Source organism: Corvus brachyrhynchos, unplaced genomic scaffold (assembly GCF_000691975.1).
Source record: "Corvus brachyrhynchos isolate BGI_N302 unplaced genomic scaffold, ASM69197v1 scaffold523, whole genome shotgun sequence".
In the NCBI taxonomy this organism is placed as follows: domain Eukaryota; kingdom Metazoa; phylum Chordata; class Aves; order Passeriformes; family Corvidae; genus Corvus; species Corvus brachyrhynchos.
Genome location: NW_008237265.1, coordinates 2,436,424 through 2,448,947, shown reverse-complemented (window position 1 = coordinate 2,448,947; position 12,524 = coordinate 2,436,424). Strand labels below are relative to the sequence as shown.

At 40.5% G+C, this 12,524-nt stretch overlaps 1 protein-coding gene across 2 annotated transcripts in view; it reads left to right on the top strand.

Moving 5' to 3' along the window:
- Window positions 1-12,524, top strand: part of FBLN1 (fibulin 1) — a 77,528-nt gene that overhangs the window by 46,160 nt on the left and 18,844 nt on the right. Inside the window, exons 15-16 of one of the 2 annotated variants that reach the window (XM_017730556.1) lie at window positions 9,848-9,990; window positions 11,848-11,979. In XM_017730556.1, coding sequence (XP_017586045.1) covers window positions 9,848-9,990; window positions 11,848-11,979 — 275 coding nt within the window. Of the gene's footprint in view, window positions 1-5,059; window positions 5,505-9,847; window positions 9,991-11,847; window positions 11,980-12,524 lie in introns of those variants that run through there. The other variant, XM_017730557.1, reaches the window with a different exon arrangement.

Here is a 12,524-nt window from a genome sequence, read left to right as displayed (position 1 = left end):
ATGTCAGACATGTGTCCTGCATTGAGCCAAATGGGGAAGTATTTCTGTTTTCTAGACATGTCTCCATATTATTAAGGTTGCCTGGTGCTTATCATTATTAGGACGTGTTTTTAACTCCTTAAAATTTGCCAAATTGTCATCAATGGCTGAAATTTTACATGCCAGGTATCTGACTCAGGCTCAAGTTTTGGCAAATTTCAGCCAAAGAACAAGTGTAGAGAAGAGCACACTGGTTTGTGTGTCTTAAAGACATTTTTGTGATTTTGTTTTTTAAATTTATTTTAATAGTTTGCTGTCATGTTATGGAGCAGAGATCTGAAATTTGTTAGGAAATTGCTTTTGCACTTTTTTGTCATCCTTACCAAAATCCTCTGAAACTTTTGAAATTACAAACTTTGTAAAATTGCATTCAGCCTTTTTTTTCCATAAGCGTTAGGAAATGGAGACCTTGATGGGTAAACTTAATCCCCTCCTGTATGCCAAACTAGACTCAGATGTACCTGGAGTATTTCTGAGAGTTCTTTAACTTTTGCTTCAAGTCCTTGAATGATAAAGATTTCATAGCAATCTGTCTTTGTGTTTGGCTATCTGCCTCACTGCAATTTAATTCTTCCTATTAGTAGAGAGGTCTTTTTCTTCCAGCAACAAAGAGTTTCCTTCTGATTTAGTGGTCCTGAGCTTCTTATTGCTCTTCACAGCAGTCTGAGACATGCAGGTCCAACTCCACAGACCGTCTGAGCCTGCTCCCACATAAAGCCACAGGAGAGGAGCCCAGTCTGTCTGTCCTGGGCCAGGTACTGCCTGCCTGGACAACCCCAACTCCGTGGATAAGTGAGCTGTTTCTAGCATGGGTGAGAGAGGAGTCAACTTGGTAAGAAGAAAATGCATACTTTGAGATAAGGAGGCTGAATGTAGGGAGGGAAGGATCTGAAGGCATGTCAAGGTGAGGAGAATGAGTCTTGGAGATGCTTCAGGGGTAGCAGGTAAAATGGGGTAAAACTAGAAAGGGGAAAACAATCACAGGGGTCAGGACCTTATGGTCAAGGGTGATTGATTCCAGGGAACTAGTGACAAGACAAGAGGACATCAGGAAAATTTCTGCACTGAAATGGTGGTCAGGCATTGGAAGGGGCTGCCCAGGGAGGTGGTGGAGTCTCCATTCCTGGAGGTGTCCAAGGAACGCCTGGACAATGGCACTCAGTGCTCTGGTCTGGGTGACAAGGTGGGGCTTGGTCACAGGTTGGACTCAATGGTCTTGGAGGTATTTTCCATCCTTAATGATCCTATGATTCTATTCCAGATTTGGATGAGGACCATCAGAGGAAGGAATAATTTGCGATGGCTGCACAAAGATCCTGAGGGAAAGGATCTGTGCTTCAGGTCTTGGGCTGTGAGGTAGAAACTGAGAGAACTAAGTGTCAGCCAGGAGAGAATGAAGCAAGAAGAGGAGGATTGGCACTGGCTGAGTAGACAGTCCTGATGCCAAATATTTGTGTGAGCAGCAAGGGTCATAGGCTAGGAAAGGGAATAAGAAAAAGAAACTAGATTAGAAAAGACGGATGAAGGAGACAAGGATAGGACATAAAGGCTCAGTGCTGAGGGCAAAGAGAAGGTAGTTCTGTCTCCTCTACATCTTGAAATGTCCTAGAGACTTCCCATCTCCAGACAGGAGGAGCATACAGTGTGCTGTTCCATCCTCTCTACTACTCTGCTGTATCCTGTTTTCTTGCCTGAAGCAGGGCTCCAGATTCTTCTCTGGTTAAGAATTGTCCATGAAGACCAACCATCAGTTGGTTTCATTCCCTTTAAGTTCTGGTCTGTTAAAGACAAAACCACCTTCCCTGCACAGCTGATCATTAGCAGCATCAGTGTTGAGATCCATGGTGTGGCAACGGCTCACTTGGACCTCATGGTGTGGTGCAACCTGCTGAAAAGAAGTGCACGCCAATGATAGCATGAGCGAGCCTTTGCAGTGGAATATATTCTAGGAGGCCTGGAAGATTGTTACAGCTCTGGAAATCTACAGCATAGAATGTATAGTGAGTGTGTAGTTCACTAATAAAACTTGGTTGGTTGTTCAGCATGTTGAGCTGGTTTCCCTATAGGAAGTAAATCACAAAGCCATAAATTTTGCTAATAAAAGTTCGTTTTCCCTCAGTACATGAGGAGTTGTTGTATATCACTCAACTCCTTTAAGCACAATGTAGTGAAAACCTGACTCAGAAATTAAAGTGAGGGAAGGCCCAAAATATTTTTTCCCTGTTTTTCTATTACAAAATGTTATGTTTATTATCTACAAATGGAATCCTTTTAGTTTTTTAGTTTTCTTTTATCAGTGTTTGGCACATGAAATTCAAACTGGGAGTAATTCTTTGAAACCAATATCTCAGCCACATAAATAAACATAAAAGAACAGAGTAGTAAGTGAGCTAAAATAACTGTATTTAAATTCAGGAATAAGCAATTAGCAGCAGTATACACTTACTTTTGTAGCCCATGCACCTGATTTTGGAGGTTTGCAAAGACATATGCAACTGCCCCTGGGCTCCAGGCTGGTTTTCTCTGGTAGGACTTTCTGCCTCCTCAGCACTCCCCTCTCCTGCTGGGCCCCTTGGCTCTGTCCTATGGCTCACAGAGTGGTGGCAGGACACAGGAGCTCTACAGGCAGCTCACCTGTCCCAAGGAGCCATGGAGCTGGGCAGCACCCAGGGCTTGGGCTATTCCCTTGTTAGCAGCAGCTTGCTGCATTCCCCCTCCATGTGATTTCCTGCTGCCCACTGAATGCCTAGAGAATACACTGCGGTTGAAATGCTCTTTGCTTCTTGCCTTTGCGGCACGTGACCCCGGAATGAACTCTGGTTCTTGAAAGCAGTAATATTTGCTATCTCTCTTTGTGGTTATTTGATGGAACAATTATTGCACATTAACTGAACCTACAGTACAGCATGCAGTGTATACCAGCAAAGCATGTGATAAAAGATGACGAATTTTGAATTATTTTAGTTCCTAGCCGCAGGCGCATCTATCTTCACAAATAACTTTCTGAATCAGCAGAACATCCTTTTTCAAGTCTTCAAAAGCTGGAAGCTTTGTTTTTTTGTTCTCTTAAAAAATTCTGGCCATAATTTAAAAATGTATTTTACTTTTATAAAACAATAAGGGAGAGCATCTTTCTGAGAGTGTAAGTGCTCATAAGCATGTACATGCTTCTAAGAAGTTGTATTTGAAGAAAACCTTTCCAACTATGGAATGAACTGTCTCAACTTGCTCCACGATTTCAGCAAAACCAAGTAGCCTCATTTCAACAACACCAAGTCATTCTCCTTAGTGGAGTTATTAGTGACATTTCAGAAGAGAATGCAGAACTCTCCATACCTGGAAATACTTCAAGAGTATCCACACCTAATTAGTCGTCCATCCTGTGAGGACTTGCATGTGATCTTTAAACACATGAATAAAATTAAGAACGCCTTTAAATCTTCAAAGAATTGCTTCAAAGAACTACTTTTTGTTTGCAGGTAGTATTAAAAGAAAACACATTAATTGAAGAATTGGGGGTACTTTTAATTAGTCTTTTTGAAAGAGCTGATTTTGCATATAATGAGAAGTTCCTGGAATTCAGATCACCATGCATTGGCAACAAAGTGGGGCTCGCTTATGAACCACAGTTCTTTTGGTAGCAGATACTCCTGATAGGAGCTCAAACTCATGTCAAAATAAAATAATGAAATGGACATTAAGATTTACTTGAGGTGGTAAGAAGCAAATCATGCTTTTGTGCTGGAGCATTTCTTGGTAAGGAAGCAAATTGTTTAGTTTCCAAACTTCAACCTATGGACCAAATACTGCTTGGAGTGGAGAGACTTTTGCACACAATTTAATTGATTTTTAGTTTTGCACGAGGCAAGTTTGGAGCTAAATGCTCAACCTGATCATAACGAAATTTTACAGTTATCATCCAGCTGAGATCATCATTGTCTACCTTCACTTCCACATACCTGCCTGAAAGGATGTTTTGATACCTCTGTGGTGACTTGGGCATATCTTTAATCGGAAATGCATACGAACTTACCCAGTTTGCAATCCTTTACACACTTCTCAAACCCACCAGGTACCATGACTTGTCAGATCTTCATTAATATGCTGGTAAACTGTAACACTCTTTAACAGCAGTGACTTGGATGTCCATAGCTGTCTACCGTATTTTTCTGGACAGAGATCACTTCTCTTAGGAACAAAACACATGACTGCTAATGTAGAGGTTTGTTTTTCCCTGCCAGCCTGTATGGGTGATCTCTTGCTAGTGCTCTGGATTTTCACTGGGACACAGTGCTAAGGGAATGAAAGAGCAGAAGGCAAATTCCTCTCTCACCAGAATCATTCCCATGACTTAGGACTATGTAAGAGGGGACTGAATGTGTAGGACACGTGCTGGAGACATCAGACCATTGGATCTTGTTTTCAGGGCTTGCCTAGATGGGTGTTAGACTGACTCAGGTTGGTTCTCCTGATAGTACAGAGGAATACTGTGCTGTATCAGCAAGAAAAAGTCCGTCTTCAGAGACCAACTCCTTGGAAATTCATGGTTTTCAGAATACTTTACTCAGTCTAAAAATACAGCCAGACATCCCAAGTAGGACACAGACAACTCCCTAACCACTTAGAATCTCTTCCTTTACTGAACATATGTCCAACCGGCAAAAGAATAAAACTTGGAGGGGAAAAAAGTGCCAGTGTTTTCCCTAGGAGAGCTTGGCTGACGTAAATGCAAATAAACTCTCACCCCTGCTGAGGTGCCAGACTTGATCCATCTGTGCGTGCAGAGCAAGGGCAACACTTCTGACAATGGCAACGCTTCTCCCAAAGCTCCAGCTGCAGGCAAGTTCATCCTTATTGAATACATGTCCATTTGCAATATGAGTGAGGTGCCAGGCTGAAGAATGGATACAGGATGCAAGTCAGCCTATCTTTTCCCACCCCCACTGCCCTTGCTCTCCCCTCCCACTTGCTAAATGTGCACTAACCTTCCTCTTGTCTTGTGTTCTCACTTTTCTTGCAGTCGCTGTGAGCGCTTGCCTTGTAATGAAAATAAGGAGTGCCAGAGCCTGCCTCTGAGAATAACCTACTATCACCTCTCTTTTCCTACCAACATTCAAGTACCCACCGACATTTTCCGCATGGGTCCTTCTAATGCTGTCCCTGGGGATAAAATTCAGCTGTCCATCATCAGCGGGAACCAGGAGGGGTTTTTCACCACAAAAAAAGTGAACAACCACAGTGGCCTTGTGGTCATGCAGCGTCAAATCACAGAGCCCAGAGATCTTCTTCTGACAATTCAAATGCAACTTTCCCGCCATGGAACTGTCAACACATCTATTGCCAAACTTTTTATCTTTGTCTCTGCACAGCTTTGATCCCTAATTTACAGTCATCATTGGCTACTCTTTTCCTTCCAAGAGTAGCTTTCCCCCCAATTTTAATAAAGTTTTAGTTCATCTGTTGCATGCTGCACTTGCATTTTATTTGCCATCATCATTACAGTTTTCCACTTTCTCCTGTAACTGAACATCTTAATTCATGGAGATTATTCTGTGTACTCTGCATCATTATACAAAGCAGAAGTTGGTGTCTAAGAGTTCATTAGCTGAACATACTGAGGACTGAAAGCTGTAAATTCACTTCACACAGTAGGGGAGTCATCTGATTGTACACAGTTACATATGTTTAGGTCTAAATTTTCCAGAGGAAATAGTTACCTATTTTGAGCTGTCTCAACTGAGACATCTCTAGAAAATTTCATCACTTATGGGGCAAATTTTCTGAAAATCTGTTAAAAGGGCATAACTTGGACCCTTAGGACCCCTGAGGTGCCCCAGCGCATGTCAGTATAAAAATGTGCAGCCAGATTCTCAAGCTGTCCTATTTATCGTTGCTCTGTTGTATCCCGTGAGTTAATGCTGATTTTCACCAGGGACAGATCCCAGTTCTAAGGATTGTACAAAAGCGAATCTCCTCTAAAGAACATTTATTTGAGAGATATTTAATCTTTTTTTCTGTGGAATTTTTGCTGAATGGAAAAACTAATGACAGCAGAACAGCAATCAACTTCATAACAGCATTCAGCTAATAGCAGAGAGCTCCTTTCTGTTTCACAGGCTATATCTTGAAATGTTACCATCTATAGGAACATTTGAAAAAGATACTTGATTTGTCTCATAACACTTTTGTCTCTCCAGCTTTCATATTAAAGCTGATAAATTTTGAACATTAAAGACTTTACCCACAACCACCATCAATCCAAACCATAGGTGCCCTGAAAAGTCGGTCAGAATTCCAATATCCAAATCTTTCTTCCTTTATTTGCCTTTCTTTGTTTATTTCTAGGCAGTCAAGAATAATGTAGACAATAAAACTGGAATTTCTTTGGAATTCTTTTTTTTTTTTTCTGAGCTGGAAGAGGATTTAATTACAACAATCCTCATGTTGATAAATATTAGAAGCTCAGTCCCAGAGGTATGATCCAAAAATTAATGTTCAACACCACCCTGGGCTCAGTTATCTGCTGCTCATTACACAGGCAGAACAGTCATTCTGTAGAAGAACAGGGAATATTCCATGTGAATGCATCCTATAGAAAAAATACCTCACAATGTAAGTGCTGACAGCACAGTCAGGGTACAAGGGTAGAAACTGGGAACCTTCTAAACCAAGATCACAAGCATTAATCACCTGAGCACAAGGAATTACTCCATTAGCTGGAAGCTGCAGGCTCTCAACTCATCATCAGCCAACGCCTGGATCAGGGGATGATCGCAGCACTCTGCCAGAGAATTACATGCTCCCCAAGGCAAAGTTTATCCCAGCTGGCTGACAGGAGTTCAAGTCTCATAAGAAATGCCAGTGTTTAATAAGCCTGTTGACACATCCTTATAAAAGCTGCCAGAAGTTGCCAGTGGGGATGGAGTCCCAGGTTTAAATACTGAGAACACAAGCCCATGCTACTTGAGCTGATGGGGTTTATTACTGCTGCAGAAGATGCTTATATGTAAATGCCCTCTGGCTAACAGTTCATTATGAGGCCATAATGAAGTAGGATAAATATTCAAAAATAAACTTCATTTTTGCAAACATTAATATATTTTTTTTTTGGCAGAAAAAGAAGAGGGTTTGAGAACTTGGCCCTCTGTGTTGTAAAATGCTACCACATTAATTGTATTTAGCAAGGAATTCAAGAGCACAGAGCTCACATTCCCCTGTGTTAAATGCTTGAATGCTGCAGTGTCACTGGGACTTTCAGGAGCACATATGTAATTACATAGTGCTATTTATATTTTCCAAATGAAAATGAAATCACAGCTCCCAGTCCAAAGAACTTACTCACTGAATCTAACAGAGAATATGAAAAGGAATTGTACCAGGACCCTAGAAGAAAGAAAAAATTACACTTAGGAAATAATCAAAGCAACTCAGCTGTTTCTTTACTTTCTTCTCTTTCAATGAAAATGCCTAGCGGAAAGATCAGCTCCAAACCTGTAATTCGTGCTAGAGGCAGAAAACTTGAAGGAAAGGTTCAAGTAAAAAAATTCTCAGCACCGTGGAAGAAACTTTTGTCAGTCACAGTCCCCATTGTAGGAGAACATGAGCAAAAAGAAAAATATCAGCTAATCAGAAGATGAAATCCAAAGGTGATGTGTAAGGACAAAATTATAAAGTATTATGAGAACAGAGCATATAATTTATAGCAAATATCAGGATTTTAAATAGATGTTAGTTGTGAAAGAAGTTATTCCAGTTTGGAGATGAAGCAGTGAGAGAACAAAATGTTATCGACTGCACTTTGGATATGCTGGCATGAGGCAATTAGCAGGGGTAGCAAAAGAAAGGAGATCAGAGAGTGAGTATAATGAAAAAACAAATTCCCGTTTAGCAGTGTGGACAGAGCATGCAAAAAAAAAAAAAAAGGTTAGTGGGATTTGTAAGAGGAGAGACAAAAGGTGCAAAGTAGAATGGACACAGACATCTTTCACACATGTGGTTATGAGCTGGATGGATCTAGAACTCAGTTTTGATGAGAACTAACACAATTCACTTGTGACCATTGAGATCCTCTGATCTGTACCAAAGTCATGTCAGAAGGCTTTATTTCACAGGTGAGAATCATGAATACAAATCTTGCTTAGGACTTCATCTTACACAAAATTATGGCTTTATTGGCTAAGAATTTCAGAAATATTTGTATTTGCCTTTTGTTCCAGCTGAAGTTGAGAGTAAAGCTCCCTTTTATTCCCAGGAAGAAGCAAAAGCAAACCATTACTGAATGCCTGAGACATTCCCACCACAATGTTTTTTGCATACAAATTCTATTATCTAAATACAGCTACAGAAATGTAGGATGTTCTATGTATTCTAACAGTACTTCATCAGTAATAATGTCCCAAAATAAGTCATGCAAGCTACTGTTCATAAGTGAGGTGTCTAGGAAATGACAAGATTTTGTACACAGATAATGGCGGGAAGTAAAAGGTCTCTTCTGGCCTGTATCTCCTGGCCAGTGTCAAAGCATCGAGTACAGGGTGTGAATACCAGGCTCAGCTGGTGTTTATTAACTCAGCTCTGTTGCCTCCCGGTGGACTGTGCCAGTTCGCATCTGTTGAAGCATGTGTTCCTTGATGTTGATTCGTGTTTTCCCCTTATTTTAGCTTCATACAGTATCAACATGTTTCGCTTAATTTTCTTTGATGAGCAGAGGTAGAGAGCATGTAATAAGATGTTACTGATATATTGATTATTAATAAAGCCATAAACACCTGAAAAAAGATGGTTTGGACTGGAATCACACGTTTGAAAAGAGCAAGAACTGTTTGTTTTTAGAGGTACATAACAAACTAAATCTTTCCTTTTTTTGTTTCCCTTTAACTCAGTAATTTTTTCTCACTTTTAATCTTTTAATTCCCCCCCTCTGACACTGCAGTATTTTCTTTTTCCACTTAGAAATATGTAGAAATGGGCAGGTCAAAGTTGACATCATTTGTGTGGCTTAGTCACATTTTAAGTCCTAGCACAGTTCTTTCATCTCTCATGAACACAGAGCGTGCATTGTGTGAAGTTCTTGAACTGTAAGTGACTTTAAATTCACTCTAGTGGACAAGGGTGAGAAGTCATTTAACTTTTTAATAGACTTTCAAGGCTGAATGAGCAGCTGGTTGAGATGGAATATGAAATGACCCTTACCATTTCCCCAAACTCAGAATTCAACCTTTGAGGTTTTAAATAATGTGGTTAACTTTTTTCCTCCCGTTGTTTCCATTCCTCTGTTTTCTCAGTTCTCTCAGATGGAAAGGGAGGGTATGAAAAAACAGACTTTAAAAAGGCTCTTCTGGCCCTTGCTACACTGAAAATCATGAAAGTTGGCCCTTTACATATTTATGCCAGATTTTTCTAAAATGGAAACGATTCTGTCTGCTTTATATGACTGAGTAAAAAAGGCTTGTGCAAGTAAATGTGGCTCCACTGAAATTGCTGAGACCAGGCCAGCTGAGGGTATGGGTCTCATTGTTTGGTCCTGTTTGTCCTTGGAAAGGGACATTGCATGGCATCTTGGGCACTACAGTTCTCCTTGTTTTCACATGCCTGGCTTGAAAAACTGGGTTTGAGGGGGTTTTGACTGCAAGTCTGAGCCAAACCAAGTTCTTCAGGGGTCATAAAGTTCTGATGATATGCATTTGTCTAAGTTTGTGAGATGAAGAATCAACGCTTATATCAACTACAGTTTCTAGCTCCCTAGATTGCAAAACACAAAGTATTTAATATTCAGTCTATATATGAATCTCTTTTTGGTTTCTCTTAGTGTCAGACTAGAAAAGACAGATACCATCCGTTGCATTAAGTCTTGTCGACCAAATGATGTCAGCTGTCTGCTGGATCCAGTCCACACAATTTCCCACACTGTCATTTCACTGCCCACGTTCAGAGAATTTACAAGACCCGAAGGTAAGTGGTTTGTTCCTTGTTCCATTTAATAGACTACAATATATAAAACCTCCACCGGAAATCCTTGCCTAAAGCCAGACTCGCTACCGGTGCAGTAAATGTTTGCACAGCTCCAAATTATAGGGTACTATTCATTTAATTAAAACCTTGGATATCCAGGAGTTTTAATTTTACGGAGGAAAGAAAATAATTCTGATCTCTAACTCATACCGCTTCCCAGTCTAAGGAAATACTGACTCTGAATTCCCACGTACCACATTTACTCACACAATAGTCATATGCCCCATGACATTTTTTCTTCCCTTGTTTGTAGGTTTTGCTGTATAAACAAGGTACTCAATATATTTCTCTCATCTGTCTATGACCAGTTGTTTGCAACTGACAGGTGACTTGTTCCAAGAATAAAAACCTTACATGAAGATATTAATCACAAAATAAATTATATTGAGTATATGATCTGTGACTGGCTGATTTTTGACCTATGAACAAAGTGTTGTTTGTTATAGATTAAAGGAAGAGAAATTCCAAAGACAGGGCAGAAAGTTTTTAAGACAAGAATTTTAAAAAGCACCCAAGTGAGTGGCTGTCCTCTGCAGTACCTGAGAATTTGTAAGTCCCGGAGTTTCATAAGGATCACACTCACTTTCTTAGTTCACATAAAAACGAAAAACTTACAGATCGAGAGCCAGTTTTTGCTCCTTGCCATTTGTATGAATTTTCTGGCAATGCATCCATCAGTGGGATGACTGCCTGCAGCCCTGCTGCTCTCAGCACCTTACTGAGTGGCACAGACACAGAGAGAAGGGCATGGATGTAAGAAAGGTTATTTTGTAGGGGTTTCTAAAGGCCCTAAATCCTCATTTCTGATGTACCCACAGTCTCAGACTTGCTGTTTCAGAAAGTTGTCCTAAATGAAAGCCAAAGCTGATTCTTCCCCTCTGCACCAGGCTGGAGTGGGGAAAGAGACATCCCAGTCCTTGCCCGAACAGGAACAATTTAACCACTGATGTAGAGCTCCTGTAGGTTCTGTCAGGCCTGTTTCAGGCCTTGGCTGGCCCTGCTTCACCAGGAATGGAGAAATGCCCCATGGCCACTTCTGCTCCCATACACACCCCTTCAGCTTCACCAGGTGTACTGGCAGCAGAGCTAAGGATTTGGCCCAGGATGCTTCCCAAACCTCATCAGTCCATCCTCGTGTTTTAATAAAAAGAGATGAGACCTAGTGATCTGAGATTACTACTGAAGCCCAGAAGACGTAAACTGTAATTCAGTGCATGGCCTCAGGTGAATTCTTACAGCTCCAAGCCTAGTTTCATCATCTGTAGAGTGAGGATAATAATGAGAGTAATAATACCTCCATCCCTCACAAGGGACTTGAAAATAATCTCACTTTTATTTTTAAACCTAAACACCGCCTCCAGTACTCCAAAGGACTCTTTAATTTGTAATGGCAATACTTTGTGTAACTGCCTAGGGGAATCAGAGTGGAGAGGTTTATCTGTTTGGTCCCTTTCTTAGCCCAGCCTGTGGATCCTTGATGTTGTCCTCTTTGCGTACATGCTGGAAATCTGATTGGCTTTTTAAGAGCATCTTTTTGGATTTTAAAAGTAAGAGTGTTTTTGCTTCAGGGCGCTTGGATGGTGGAAATAGGAGGAGAAAATAAATCTATCCAAATCCTCGCTTCCCTTAGATCTTCTGCCTTTCCATTTTAAAGGACAAACTGGGAGTGGTAAAGGACAAGTGGGAATGTCCTCCACCAACTTTGAGGACAAGACGTTTTGGACCAAACTCTGTTGGATTCTTCAGTAATGTTTTCAGATACTTGTCAGTGCATTCTGTGATACTCTTTACTTGCAGAGATTATTTTTCTCCGTGCCATCACACCTACATATCCGGCCAACCAGGCAGATATCATATTTGACATAACAGAAGGAAATTTAAGAGACTCCTTTGATATCATCAAGCGTTACATGGATGGTATGACAGTGGGTGAGTAGTGTTTTTTGCCTGCTTTCTTCTCTCAACTATACTGTAGGATAAGGTCAAAGAAATTAACTCAAGTAATTAATTTCTACCTTGATTTTCAAGACAGTGTTAATTTCATATTCTTCAGTCCAAAATGTGTAATTTGAATTAATATCACAGATAATTTTTTATTCAAAATACCAGAGGCCTATTCTTTGCTTTTGAGAAGTATTTTAACTTTTTTTCAGAACTGGCTCTAACTAAAAATGCAAACGGCTTAGTTTTGAAATGATGAGGGACCTAATGTAACCAGGAGCAGTTGGCAAATAATGTTAAGGTGGAGGGCAGGAGCAGGTCTTAGCTGATGTGCTGTTCTGCCCAATGGGCGCTGCTCAGGCGGTGGCAGGGGAATACACTGGGATTCTTATGCCAGGTATTAAAAAGCACTATTTCATTGCTCTTTATTAATGTTTATTTATGAAAATAAAGGACCACTGTTCCCAGTGAATATTTGTGCTTCGGTATGTGAATGTGCAGATTCTGCTCAGGTTTATACATGTGCTTCAGCA